Genomic DNA, 14243 nt, shown 5'->3' on the forward strand with positions numbered 1-14243 from the left:
TCTATGTGGGTCCATTTTAAAGGTTAAAAACTCTACTTTCTCATTCCTGAATTGAATTTCTTCGATTCCTTTCACTGAATTCGAAAAAGTTCCTTGTAATTTTTTAGCAGGAAAATCGTTTTTATCGATGATAATTAAATATATAGCTTTATTTGGTGAATTTTTAGATTAAATTCTGTTTGTGAAAATTTAGAAAAGAAATGAGTTATATTCTTTTAAGTTTCTTTCACATTATGTTCGTTTTTTCTGTTTATGGTTCATTTAGATAATAACATTATACATCTGTATTCACAGTGTACCTCATGACAGGATCGATGCTTGTAGGGGTGAGACTCCCATATCCGCCAATTGTTTTATGCCTGGGCATGCAAAAAAATGCCAATATGGATAATGCTGTGTAGACATTCGATTATTTCTAGCTAGATATAAAAAAGTACAACCTGAAGAAATGAACTGTAATGGAATAAAGTAGAAGGTTCCATTGCAAAACTTTGATAGAAGATAACATATCTATAAGATGTAATCGTTTAAAGAAATTTTTTCTACATAGTATGAGTTTAGAAAGATATTAAAAGAAAATGTAATGTTTCAAGTATTTCACAAAACTGAGCATTTAAAATGATTAATAATCTTTCAGTTAAGTTACCTTTATTTATTAAAATATAAAATTCAATATAAAGTAAAGGAAAAAATATATTTATTATTATTCCGGAAATATGGGAATATTTTAAGATTCTCTTATAAAAAAAGCAAATTTTCCAGTATGTTTAATTATTTTATTTATTATATATTAAATACTTAAGAGAATATCAACTTAGATATTTTAATTTACTTCATGTTGCATGAAATACAAGGAGAAGTTTGAACTTATGAAATAAAAATCAGTTGATGTAATGAGACTGTAAAATGTACATAAATGACAGTATTATGTATATTTCGATGCTACATAACCTATAATTTTTGTTGTTAATATTCATAAATAAAACACCAATAATAATTCTTATTTCTTTCATAAATAAGATAACATTAAGAGAAATTTTAAAATTTTCATAGCATATTAGTTAAAATATGACGGAAAATAATTACTGTTTGTCAGGCATAAGTTGCATATGTACACGAAATTCAAATTACTAATAATTCTGATTAAAGCACATTGTTGTAGGAATGTCAATAATCGTTACTTTATAACCTGACTTGTATCACTTTTGTTTTCCCTTTTTACTGTTCTGAAAATTATTAAACCATACGCTGAGTATTTAAAATAATAGCATTTACTTTTATAAGGAATTGTTACCTTATTTACAAGTTGGAATTTTAATTGTTGTATTTCTTCCGTTTGTGAAATGAGTTTTTCATTCATATTAGCAAGATGTTCGCTCATAGTACTGAGTTGTGCTTTATAATTTCCTTCTTGTATCTCTTTATCTTTTTGTAAAGTATTACAATTTGAAAGTGCTTCTGTGAGAGCCGATTCACATTTTTCTCTCTTTGATTCGCTTGTGTCTAAATGAACTTGTAGAACTTCACTCTAAAAAATATTTCTCGATTAAAAATACATCAAGTTTTACATACAAATAAATTGCATAAATATATTTAATTACATTAGCAGCCATAGCTAAATTTTTCACATGATAAATATGTTTTTCTGTTATTAATTTGTCGATTTCTTGTAGAAAATAATCTCGGATTTTTGCTTCTCGAGCTTCAATTTCTTCTGGTATCGCTAAAGGTACTGTTAACTTTCCAATCTGCTATAAACATTTATTGATTAGATTATTTCAAATAAAAATTCTTATAAGTAATTTGAAATAAACATTACCATATTATTTATTTCTGCAGATTGCAAAGATTCATGTTCAATCTGCACATTACTTATGCAAGCCTTTTGCTGTATCTCATCATATTTTATTTTAAGCATATGATATTGTGCCTTCCAATGGTTAATTTCTTTTTCTAGGTCACACGATTTTGAAAAATCAAAGTCGTTACTTTCTTCCTGTACCTTAGGATGACCTTCGCCAATAGACTTTAACGATCTACGTGATACAGATGGCGATGAAAATGGAGACGGTTCTACCTCTGGGAAATTGGAATGTCCTACCTTATTATCAGATTCGTATCCATCTCGTTTACCTTCGTTACTAGACCACGATACATTTTCTTCTTGCTTTTGTCTATCATTTAACTTTTTTTGTAAATCATTTCTTTCTCTTTCCAGCTTGTCTATAGTATTTTGATATTGACATTCTAATTCAATTTTGCATTTTTCACAATAATCTAATTTAGATTCTAGTTGTTGTATCCTTTCATTTAAGGTTTCAATTTCGCTATCTTTATCACTGATTTGCGATAATAACTGGGCATTTTCAACTATTTTCTTTTGAAATTCTTCATCCAAAATATGATTTGGAGATGTTAGTACCTGGCTATTATTTTCCGATAATTTATTCTTTCCCTTTTTAGATTTATTTTGTGCTTTGTCAAGTTCTTCTTGTAATACAGTTATACGTTTAGTTAGTTGTTGATTTCGGAATGACAAACTGTCTAATTCTTGTTCGGCTCTGCGAAGTTCTACTTCCTTCTCTTTCAGTTGCTCTCGTATATCAGCATTACGTGCTTGTTCATCAATCACAGCTCTCTTTAAAACATTTGCCTGAGCACGAATCTAAGGAAAAAATTCTTTCATAATGATCTTCTTATAAATATTTACAAATATCGAACTAGTAAGGGCGATAATTCTTTTTCACAAACAGATGATAGTATTAAAAATAAAAACATCTCTTAGTACATAAATTTTCAAAAACCAGATTATGTAAATGATATATTGAATATTTCTTACTTTTGAATATTCTGTGGCAATTTTTTGATATCTTATTTGTAATTGTCCATTTACACCCTCCATAACGTTTTCCATACTTTTTGTCTCCAATGTGTTGTTGAAATTTTCTACAGAAATCATTAAAAATTGCTTATGGTTCTGCAGCTAAGGCACGGTATTTTCTAACAGGAAATGTATACATATTAGCACTTTCAAACAAATGTCAATAAATTAGAAATTTTTGACAGTTTGTAATGGATTGTATTTATAGGAAATAAAGTTAATTATCTGTACAGTAACTTTTTAGTAAAACATAGCAAATAACACATAAACTTAACGCCCCCAAATGATATACATTGTACATATACTTTTATATGAAATTCTACATTCACTATTCACTGTCCAGTTGTCAAGATATCTTACTAGAGAGAAGTTAGTTGTTAATCGAGGTACGAGATTTGATTCATTAAGTTTTATTACGCCATCTATAATTTATAACATGGCGCGGATATAATTAGTTCGTTTGAATGTGCTCCGTTTATTTAAATAAAACTTTAGTTAGTGCCCGATTAAATAAACTTCTGGTGATTGAATTCATTTATTCGAAGTAAACTACTATTATATCGTAAGTATAGAAGTTGTAAGTAGTAAGGAGAATCAGTATGACCTTAAGAGGGTTCAAACGATCAATATTATTGCCAATATCGTCAGTATTATTGTCAATATGCAGCACTATATTCACAATATATATTGGTCGTCAATACTGAAAATAATATTAATCGTCTGAACGCTCCTTTATTATATGATCAGTTGTCCCGCGACAAGTTCAAATAACCTGTTAAATATTTATATGTATATTAAAGCTCTGAATTAAATTCCATCTTTTTCTGTTACAGATTTTTTACAATCTCCTACTTCCATATTGCGTTATGACTTCCAATTTCTGATGACTTCTTCTGGGCCGAGGTAAAATTTCTTTATGCTCTTCGCATTTACATATTAATGAATTGCATGCATTTTTATTCCTTTGATCAGCCAATTATGTCGTATGACAAAAATCTGAAACTGAACGGGTGGCTGGCTGGTTGTATTACGTAGAATTTTGTAGCGAGCACAGTGAATATAGATATCTATTTTATCCGTAAGTAGTAACGTTTCATTTTTATGTCTTTTGTTTATCAGTTTAGGAATTAGTTGATTATGTGTTTTATTTATATTCAGTCAATGTAGTAGGATATCCTCCGATTTAAAAAAATATCAATTCGAAACTTCATACCGAATGAAAGACATATTGTTTTTGGGAACAATTTTGTTTATTTTTCTTGTATATACAAGTAACACATAAGTACATACGAGTATCTAAAATACAGAAAACATATTCACGTAATTATTTAAATTAAAAAATAATTCCTATTGTACTGCCTTCCTTGTTTCTATAATAATGTGCTTGGAGCTGTGAGCATTTCGCTCCAAACAGTTGTTTCGTTAGAAGAATGAGCAACGATTCTGTATTTCGTTCCTGATCATAGGATATTCTTCTGTGCTATTCTTTATTTGTAATTTTATATCAAAAAGGTTGTCAGTTGGAGCCACTGTAAACATTGTAATCTTATCCTATGCTGAATCGGTAACGTTGGAAACTTCTGGCTGCTTCTTACTAAAAGTAGTCGATAAGAATATTGCAACAGAGGAAATGGTTTCGGTCTTTTCGATAACTGTGGTTATAGAGATACTCGTTGATTTTAACTTGAGAACAAAAAAAAATCTATTATTAGTAGTGATTTAGATAAATATCTATCAAAATAATTGTAACGATAAGATAAGCAAATGTTTGGGAAGGTAGAATGATTTGAGCAAATAAATTTAGATGAAATTAGTTAATGATAGTTTATTATCTGAGAACATATGCGCGTAGCTAAACTGGTCGATTTAAGTCGGGCAATTATACACATATTTAAGAGCAAGCAATTTGCACACCTGTAAAATTATGTCAAGTCGCAATAGATCGACCAATCGAGCATAATGTTTCCTTGACTATACAATATTTAAGGTATTTTATGTACAGGCCATCGAGAGGAGAAGAATAGAACGTTTATTACTATTCCTTATCTTTAAACTACTAGTATTCGCAGTTGTTCGTCGAGAACATTTATGTTTGCCCTAACAAATGCATGTTACGGTTGCTATTACAGTTTCAACTTAATTATTCATTCACTGGTACAATTACTATATGATTAAAAATGGATACGGTCAGGAATACCGAATAACATTCCAAGTATTTGACGATCTAAAATCGATTTTGATAGCGATTACACTAAAAAGAAAAATGAATATCGTATAGCCTAAATCGTGTAACAAACGCACAACGCAACCTTTCATTCGCTTTAACACTAACACACTTACACGTAACATTAACCATTTATCAAGAACAGTTCTTGTAGAAACGAACAAGCATTAGAAAATTTTCAACGATTTGTAATAATTTGCAAGTTAATTAAAATAGGATAACAAGAAGATATTAAATTAACTAATCGATATATTTCAATATAAGCCAAACCTCGTGAAAGACAAAGGCGCAATTTGTTTTAGGTGAATCACATCTTATCATGTTTTATTCTCTGTTACAATCTATCGAAACATTACAAAACTCACACGTCTGTTGCATTAAATCGATATGGTCGAATAGTAACATGCATTTTTTTAGGTTCGGTCGGTTTCGTAAAACAAAATTTCCACGAGATATACTTTGTTACCGGATTGCAATGACATAAGTTAGTATTCACAACGTCGTTCGGAGGTGGTTTTGCGATATTGTATACAATGCACACTAAATTATTGCGTACAATTTATTCGGCAGTTTTCTTCCATCGTAATACTGATCCGTTACTAGAAACGCTTTCTGGCGGATATGCACAAGAGAGGGAGCGATGCGAGATAATGTGCAATCATAACCTCAAAATGTTTCGATGAACTTTATGGCGAGAAGATCATCCAAGGAGGAAAACAAGGCTGGCGATTGTGACGTACAGACTTTTTAATTTTTCGTGATTCGTTCGCGCTGCGTTCCATTGATCGTGGTGAACTGCTGCTTGCTTCTCACCTACGACGAAGAAAATATAAGAAAATACATAAAGATATGAAAATCAAACGGTAAATATTCGCGATTAGAAACTTGTTTATAAAACGTTCGTCAAATTGAAGTGAAAGTGAGTTTGTAGCAGTATCGGTCGAATTTAAAGTTTTCATTTGAAAGATTAAATTTTGAATTAGTGGAAAGTTCTTAAACATTTTTAAACTTAATTCGATCAATTCATTTGGTAACCATAAGCTTGCCGAAATTAATTACTTCGATTATGCATGAAGTTCTACTTTTGGAACAGTAATTAATCTTCTATGATCTGAAGTAAGTAAAGTTTTAAATTGGCATCGCACCAATTGGAATGTTTTTGATCTTTAATTATACGAATGAAACGAATGACAGATTACTGTCCTTTTTAATTAAAACGCATAGTTAGTTCAATCGGAATCGTTTAATTGTCATAAACTATTTAATTTAGCTAAAATAGATTGAGCATTCTATAAATGTTATATGATTCTTGCGAGTAAATATCGATATTTACGAAATTTAACAAATTTCTCAAAGTCGAAGCAACATTTTCGGAAGACATTATTTAAAAATTTAACAAAATGACTCGTCATAATCCGATGTTACGTTATTCTTGATTTCATGGTTGGCTTTAATTTTGATAAATTTTGTAACGACGACGTCTGACAATAAATACCACTCTGTCGTTTACTATACTGTAGACGTTTACTCAAAGCCGGTTCGCAAATAGACTAACGAGATTACGCATTCTATACGATTGTTAAAAATTTCACCAAAGGCAACGGTTTTTATGCTACGTATTCGACGATCGTGTAACTTACAAGATGTACCTAAGCTTCAACGTGCATTTCCACATTCTATGTACGATTTATTTTAAAAATGAAAAAGTCAAGTGGATACTTGGTAATTTTTTAATTTCTTAAAAAACTCGTGGATCGAAGTAAGGAAAAGAATATTGATTTGTTGAGTGACAATTAGAATTTTGACTATATGTTGTATACAGGGTGGTTGGTAACTGGTGGTACAGGCGGAAAGGGGGCGATTCTACGCGAAAAAAGAAGTCGAAAATATAGAATAGAAATTTTCTTTTTTTAATTTTTTTTCTTTTTTAAATTTTCTTAAAAATCTACAGCGAGATCCGTTATAACGAGACGCGATATAGTGCACGCGTACCGAGCGAAAATTCAAAGTCGATTTTCTCGAAAACAAAGCCTCGAACGAAAAATTTTTATTCTATATTTTCGACGTCTTTTTTCGCGTAGAATCACCCCCTTTCCGCTTGTAGCACCAGTTATCAACCATCCTGTATAATACAAAAAAATACCTAGCGTGGCTACGTTTTAATTTTTCATTAATCTTCTATTTATGTATCTTCGCTATTTCAAACGAACCTCGCGCATTTTTTCCCGAATCTACGAATTTCGTTTTAAACTCCTTTTCGATCGTTTAAATATCAGGCTTTCTATTTTAAACGTTGTTCCCCGACATTTTATGCCTCTTTATTCCACGTTTATCCAGTTACCAAGCGGTTGCCTCTATTTTCTGTACTCGTCGTAGAACAAAAATCCTTTTTCAATGAAACTTAAATTTTGAACGTATGACCTTTAATTCAATTTACCATTCAGGACGTGAATATGCACCGCGGCGGTACTAAATTGGCTCACTGAGCATGAGTATTCGCCGCTGTCAGTCTTTTTCGCCTGCTCGATATATAGCTTGGTCACCAGATCTTCGTTCGACCTGAAAAATCAGTTGTCACGTTACATATCGGACGTACTTGTATATTTCCGCTGTTTGATCGTAGGATCATGGAGTATCGACAACAAAATTACAGTGGACTATGTATACCGCAGAAACTATACATATTGTTACCAGATTCCTAAAATCGGCCACTAAATCATAGCAGTATCCCGAAATGCAGCGATACAGATTGTAGCCAACGCTCGATGGATATGAATTTGTTACATTTAACGAGACAGCCGAGGCTCCTAATCTAGTAATTTAGATTCTAGCGAAACAGATGGAACCGTACTGAATGCCATCATAAAGGCGGACAGTCGGTCGACAAATAAAGATTCGCTTAACATGTGTATCGTATCTTGATCGGTTAATATAGAATTTGTTATTCGTACAGATTGTAATTTATAGCTACGGTAGGTTCAACAACTGCGATTTGAAAAATTTACACAATTGGAAAAATGTACGAGAGTGGAAAAATTGGGCAAAATACAAAAAAATGATAAAATTAATAAAATTGCACATTTACTTAAATCGACGTACCGATATCGCGCGATCAAATTCTTCGTCTATACCTTGACAAAGTTGGTCGAAACTTTGCAACTTGTGCTCAGTGCCATCGAAAACATAAATTATCAAAAAGGACAAGATAAGGAACGTATGTGAAGGCGGCGGCGGAAGCGACAAGTAGAAATGGAAGTAGCGATTGCAAGAGCACCGAGCGTCTCGCAAAACGCCTCCAGGGAGATTAAACGGTTCGCTCGTTATCCAGAAAGGACATAGGTGAAGGGAATACAGCTTTCGGCAGGCAGACGAGCCGATAAAACGTTACGTGTTCAGTGATACGTGGACACAATTGCACATCGATGAACGAAGGTAAATCGGAACGTCGGTTATCTATCGTAGTTCTGTTCGATCGACCGTTTTGCTACTCTATATGCTCACCCATTAATGTGATAAACGTTGACATGATCCGGCAACGTTTCACCATTTTTCCTCCAGACAGGGTGCGGTATCCTGGAGTCGGGACAAGAAGGTCGAGCAACGCAAGCTAGCTCGATACCGCTTCCGGTTTTGTAGTAACGATCACGTAGTTCGTGTCTAGCTTCGTCCAGAATCCTGATGTCTGGAGCTACAAAACGAATGTGACGAATCGTATCTTACCAAAAACGATGAAATCTTTGTCGTGATTTGATTTTCTGTTCTCCCGATATATCGTGAATACGCAGAGACAGAAATCTTCTTCGAAGGAAAAATTCAACTATCGTTTTAGAAACGGCATAGGGCGGAGAATCGAAGATGTTTGGGACGAATCAGGAAGATCGGATACTCGACTATCAGATTGTAAATTTTTACGTATCTGTGGAAAATTCCAAGATACATAAATGAACAGAATGCTATATTATGCTATACAATGCAAAAATATCCAGAGTATTTAATATCCACCCAGTGGATATGTCAATTTTCTGCCTAATTTCCATTTTCTAAGTTATATTCATAAAAATATGAATTTGCATAAATACCTGTAGTTTAGCAATTACAAATAACATAAGATAATCCGAATATATAATAGCAATGAGTAGTATAAAATACTTGATATAGTTGTTAGCTTGGGAGGATTTAAATCTTTGGGACGATGCGATTTCTGGCGAAATTTGGATTCAGAGAAGCCAAGGTTCCCGTTCGCAGTTATAATTTAGCGCGAGTTGCATTCTCCAAGAATCGTCTAATTCTGGTCACATGGCACTGGGACACTGGGTATTAGGAAACACGCGGCCTGCGTAAGCTACAAAGTGCTCTGTCTTATTGCTCGACCACGAGATGATACTATTTAGGATTTAACAACTCTAGACTGAGAGTAATCTGTATTCAGGAGCGCCAAGCGGTACGGAACGAATCTCAGACTCACGTCTGCGGATTTCTTCGAGTCGATGTTCTTAAATAGTAGCTTGGCGCGAACCCTACGAATCCGCGACGAATCCCTGGATTTATCCGCAGGATTTCCTAATTGCCAAGTTCCTGCAACGTAACCTGTTCGATGCTCTTCGTTTATTCGGTCATCTAAGATAAAGTCCTTTTTTCTTAAAACTCGTTCCAGATTCTAGAAACCTTTAAATTATGTTTCGAATATTTAACGTTCAGTTCAATTTTTCTTGACGCGCGATGCAGTTCTAACACGAAGGAAGAAATTCCAAATTAGTTTATACTCCTTGCTGCATCTGTCGTTTCCAACAAATGAACAAGATCACAGTAGCTCGTCCTATTATCTCTCGTGACGGTCCAACTTCTCGTATAGTTAGTTATTTCGTTAACGCGTATAGTCGAAATTCGATTTCCTACAGTCATAATCGTGCGATTCGTAGCAAGCCACGCTATAACGCAGCGAGCAAAGTTCTCCCATTTCCGGGAAAGCAGATTTTCAGGCAGCCGCGCGTTGTCGCGATTGTTTTCCCCAGACGTGCGTTTATTCTTTCGCGAGGGCAAGCAGTTCCCATTCGATAATTAGGTAGGGCGAACGCGAAGAGAAGTTTGGTGGGAAAACGCGCAACAAGGTGTTGCGTTCCTTTGGTTAAAAATGAGAAGGAAAATAAAAGAACGGAGGGTACGTGACACGGTACGTGCTCTCGTTTCGGCTCCCTCTCTCTCTCTCTCTCTCTCTCTCTCTGCTAGGTTCTGCAAGATTCCCCCGACGTAATTGAATCTTTTCAGGCACGAAATTCAAACTCGTTCCAGCATAGCCGCGGAAAACACTACGTTCCGTGCGCATTTCCAATCACAGACCGGTGAATGCGGTTTCCACCACACGATCGTGTTTGTATACAACGTAAACTGGCTCGCAAAAGCGTTGGAACACTTGTAGATACGTAACACTCGAATATGTTATTTACGTGATACTTGTACATTTAGAAATTTCATCGGCATTGTCACGACAGCGACGGATTGGTAACGTTCGAAATGTGAGAAAATATATGGAAATTAGGGGCATTTAATAAAGGCAACCTGTGAAATGCTTGGTATTGTATTATGTATATGTAGTTGGAATGATTTTCGATTGGACATTTGAAAATGTTAAAAGCACAGCTGTTTGTTTGGCTAAGCTTCGTCGTCGATGACGTTGTCGATAAATTTCGTTATTATTCGATCATGACGGTTAGTTTGATGAACCGGTTCAAACGATATATCCGTCGAAAGCACGTGAAAATGTAGCTTGTGCAGTGCATTAATTGGTAAACTGGAAATCATTCGCAGCGTCGATTATTTCCATATCGTACGTTGTCTCTTTTGTTTGGAATATTTCCTTTGCTAATCGAATCGCCGAAGCATCGAAAACTGACAACAGTTGTTTGGCTCTTGATATTTTTAAATCGAAAGTGTCATAGTTAAAAAATGCGTAGTCGGAAGGTACGCGATGGAAGGTATAAGTTTATGAAAACTTGTAAAATGTCAGCGCAAGAAATTGACGGACGAGCTTCACCAGAAGATCATATTTCGTTCCTGCAGAAGATAAAACTTCGTGGTAGAGTAACTTTTCACCCTGAGCGTATCTTATGCCTATCTGACTCTCTGTACGAGAAGGATCATCATTCGGTTGGCGATGACAAACGAATCTCAATCTCTGGTATTCTACCATAAACTTGATCTCTGAAACAATTCCAAGCTCATTCGAAGCAAGTTAAGAGTTATGTTATTCGAACGAATCGTCTTTCTACGTATATAGCTACGTATATGGTTCTATAAAACTCAAACGGAAAAGTCTCCGATGGTGAAATTAAAAGTAGACTTTATACCGTGTCACGTGCGCGAATTCAAACGCACGCAGAGCTTTGCGTGTAAAACGTTGACGCCTATGGTATTCGTAAAGTCAGTTTGATGACAAATAAAACTTTAGCGTTAATACAAAGATGTTTGAGGTGGATAGTTCGTGATAGCGTGCTGCTTGCTGCTGCGGTATAAGATTTTTATTTCCAACCGGGATGGGAGAATTGATTTTCCTACCAACCATTCGGACCGCTCCCTTCTTCTTGTCTAGGAATCGTGAAAAACAGGACTATGAGTGCCAGGATTCGAACCTGAGTCTGCAGCGTTCGTAACCAATTACGCTAACCACTGCGCTGCAGTCGTCCGGGCAGAAATCGTTGAAAAGTTTAAATAAATATCAAGTATACGGTGAGACGTCTTCTGCGCGAAAAGACAATAAAATACAAATTAGACTACGAAGTTTTCAGCGAAAAATAGAACATTCCAATTCTTATTCTAATTCTCGTAGTCTAATTCGAAAATAGTTCGAAGTCCACGGGATAGTATTACGGGACGTTTCCATCGCTATTGACAGAAAAGGTCGAGCTTCTTGACGTTTCTCTCGATCACCAAAAAATCGACATACAAAATCCCGCGAAATAACAACGGATGTTTTCTAATCTTAGGGCGATTGCGTGGCTCGAACGGTTGACATATAACTTTTATCGCCACGTATATTTCGTACTACGCCTATCGTTACTCACATCTCCACTGCTTTCTTATTCGCAATTGTACCTTCGATACGATTCCACTTCGCCTACCGTCAGGAATGACATATCGTATTTGCCTCGTGCTTTCATCTGCTTTCAACAATTTTCAACATCGTCGATTCACCGTCTATAAGATACGCAAACGCAAGAAACTAGTAGACGCACGTACGAGCATTATTACCGTGCGTACGTTGGTGAGTTTGCACGCTGAAGCAGACGTAGTCTGTCAAAGCGATCTATCAGAAATAACAATGGAAAACAACGACAAAGGCGACAGTGGGATAATTATCTCCGCTCGTTTGCGAGTAGAATGCTGCAAGTGCTCAAGTTCTCAGGTAGAATGCCGCGAGTGGTGGAAAATATCGAACGATCCAGAGGACGAAGGAAGCACGAAGCCGCGATTGCTTGCCAGAGGAACGTGTCTTAAGTACACCGTTGAACGGGCGTTGACAACGATAAAGGCGGCTAGAAATCATCTTATTGTGCTTTCGCGGCGTACTATCGATCGACGAAGCTTTACAGTGAAAGCTTCCTTCGCCACGACCTAATTGAACGCGCGTCTTGTACGCGAACAGTGATTCATATCGCGTGTGAAGTTCGACTCGCAAGTCTTCGTGTCTTTTCACGTCGAACGAGCGCAAATTGTCGCGCCACTCCGACCATCTGTCTCGTCGATCGCTGAAAACTCGGGTAAATACGCGACACGCGCCGAAAGAGAAGATTTTCCTGTCCGATCAGGTTTTCCATCTTCCCTTTTACGAGCGTGCCAACTGTGGATATTGCGACAGTAGTCGCAGCCAAATGATCGTAATTGCACATTTTTAGTTTACCTTTTTATTTTTCATACCTTTCTTAATGTTTCGGAATACATCGTTTTGTATCGTGATCGTGTGCAGTTAACCCTTTAACCTACGATTTACGTTCGAGAATTTTGGGCCGAAAACGTAAACAAGCTATTATATATTATATTATATTATTATATTATAAAAAATTTTTTTTAAATTTCTTTTTTTTAAATTTTTAAAATTTTTAAAAAATTTTTTTAAACGGATCTACAGTGAGATCCGTTATAACGAGATGTGAAAAAGTGCACGCGTACCGAGCGAAGATTCAAAGTCGATTTTCTCGAAAACAAAGCCCCGAACGAAAAATTTTTATTCTATATTTTCGACTTCCTTTTTCGCGTAGAGTCACCCCCTTTCCGCTTGTGCCACCAGTTACCAACCACCCTGTATATTATATTTGGCCCGATCATCGTACTGTGGGCTACGCCCGTAATATTTACGTTTGGTCCGATCATCTACTACGGGCTGTGCCCGTAATATTTACGTTTGGCTCGATCATCCTACTACGATGTGGGTTAAGGGGTTAATCTCGTGGAATTAGCAATCGATATATCGCGATAGGTTGCATCGATTTCGACATAATTTTTGGAAAAATCTTTGGAAAAAATTTGGAAAAAATTTTTGGATCGTACGATCTTTAACAGAAATTTCCTACCACTAAATTATTCGCACTTCGTACAGAAAGTACGAGGAAGAATCATCTTGAAATACGTCGTTCGTATCGTCCTAATGTCTTTTCATCGACAGATACTTTTCTTCGTAACACAGGTGTAATATCTATACTTGCGTAATTCGATTTCCATTACTCCGATAGTTCGTTGTCAATAAAGTAAAAGCTGGCGAAAATCGGTCAAAAAATAACGAACGAGAGTAAAGTAACTATTATCGTTGAAATAGACTGAACTAAATGTATTTCTATTTGCTTGATATATGCAGCGGAAGGAAAGCTTATCGGATGGAAATAGTATTAGCCCCGTTGATACTCTAAATAGTAACGCGTTCGATCGATAGTATAGTTGGTTTTTCCCAAGTGTATCGGGGAGTTCCATCGATCAAGATGTTTCGAACGATATCGCGAGAAAAGAGGGTCGAACGATGTTCGTGTTTAGTTTGTTCCTTTTCTTGTTCTTGTTGGAGATAAAAGAGTTCCTCGGGGTTTCGCGTGGCGCACCTTATCAGAGCTTCTGTTCGCGAAAGGGATAAAAATCGCCGGAACGACACGGGTGGTG

General features: G+C 35.5%; 2 protein-coding genes across 4 annotated transcripts in view; both read right to left on the reverse strand.

Annotated features, from left to right (window-relative positions):
• Positions 1-74: 74 nt before the first annotated feature.
• On the reverse strand, positions 75-3252 carry LOC117166759 (uncharacterized). Of its 3 annotated transcripts, none has more exons than XM_033351037.2 (5): positions 2840-3252; positions 1820-2665; positions 1602-1751; positions 1295-1528; positions 75-359 (listed from the first exon to the last, which is right to left on the reverse strand). In XM_033351037.2, the coding sequence occupies exons 1-5, from the start codon at positions 2957-2959 to the stop codon at positions 354-356; spliced, it is 1356 nt and encodes a 451-aa protein (XP_033206928.1). In that variant the 5' UTR covers positions 2960-3252; the 3' UTR covers positions 75-353. The 3 variants fall into 3 exon arrangements, with proteins under 3 accessions (XP_033206928.1, XP_033206925.1, XP_033206926.1); XM_033351034.2 differs by lacking the exon at positions 75-359 and adding an exon at positions 763-1226 and having other exon boundaries at positions 2840-3251; XM_033351035.2 differs by lacking the exon at positions 75-359 and adding an exon at positions 763-1226 and having other exon boundaries at positions 1602-1748; positions 2840-3250.
• Positions 3253-4303: 1051 nt separating this feature from the next.
• The window catches only part of LOC117166676 (zwei Ig domain protein zig-8), a 108780-nt gene continuing 98840 nt past the window's right edge, over positions 4304-14243 (reverse strand). The window contains exons 5-7 of the mRNA XM_033350875.2: positions 8607-8793; positions 7543-7664; positions 4304-5918 (exon numbers count right to left, since the gene is read on the reverse strand). Coding sequence (XP_033206766.1) covers positions 5806-5918; positions 7543-7664; positions 8607-8793 — 422 coding nt within the window. The 3' untranslated portion in view covers positions 4304-5805. The remainder of the gene's footprint in view (positions 5919-7542; positions 7665-8606; positions 8794-14243) is intronic.

Source organism: Bombus vancouverensis, chromosome 4, assembly GCF_051014615.1.
Source record: "Bombus vancouverensis nearcticus chromosome 4, iyBomVanc1_principal, whole genome shotgun sequence".
NCBI classification, from domain to species: domain Eukaryota; kingdom Metazoa; phylum Arthropoda; class Insecta; order Hymenoptera; family Apidae; genus Bombus; species Bombus vancouverensis.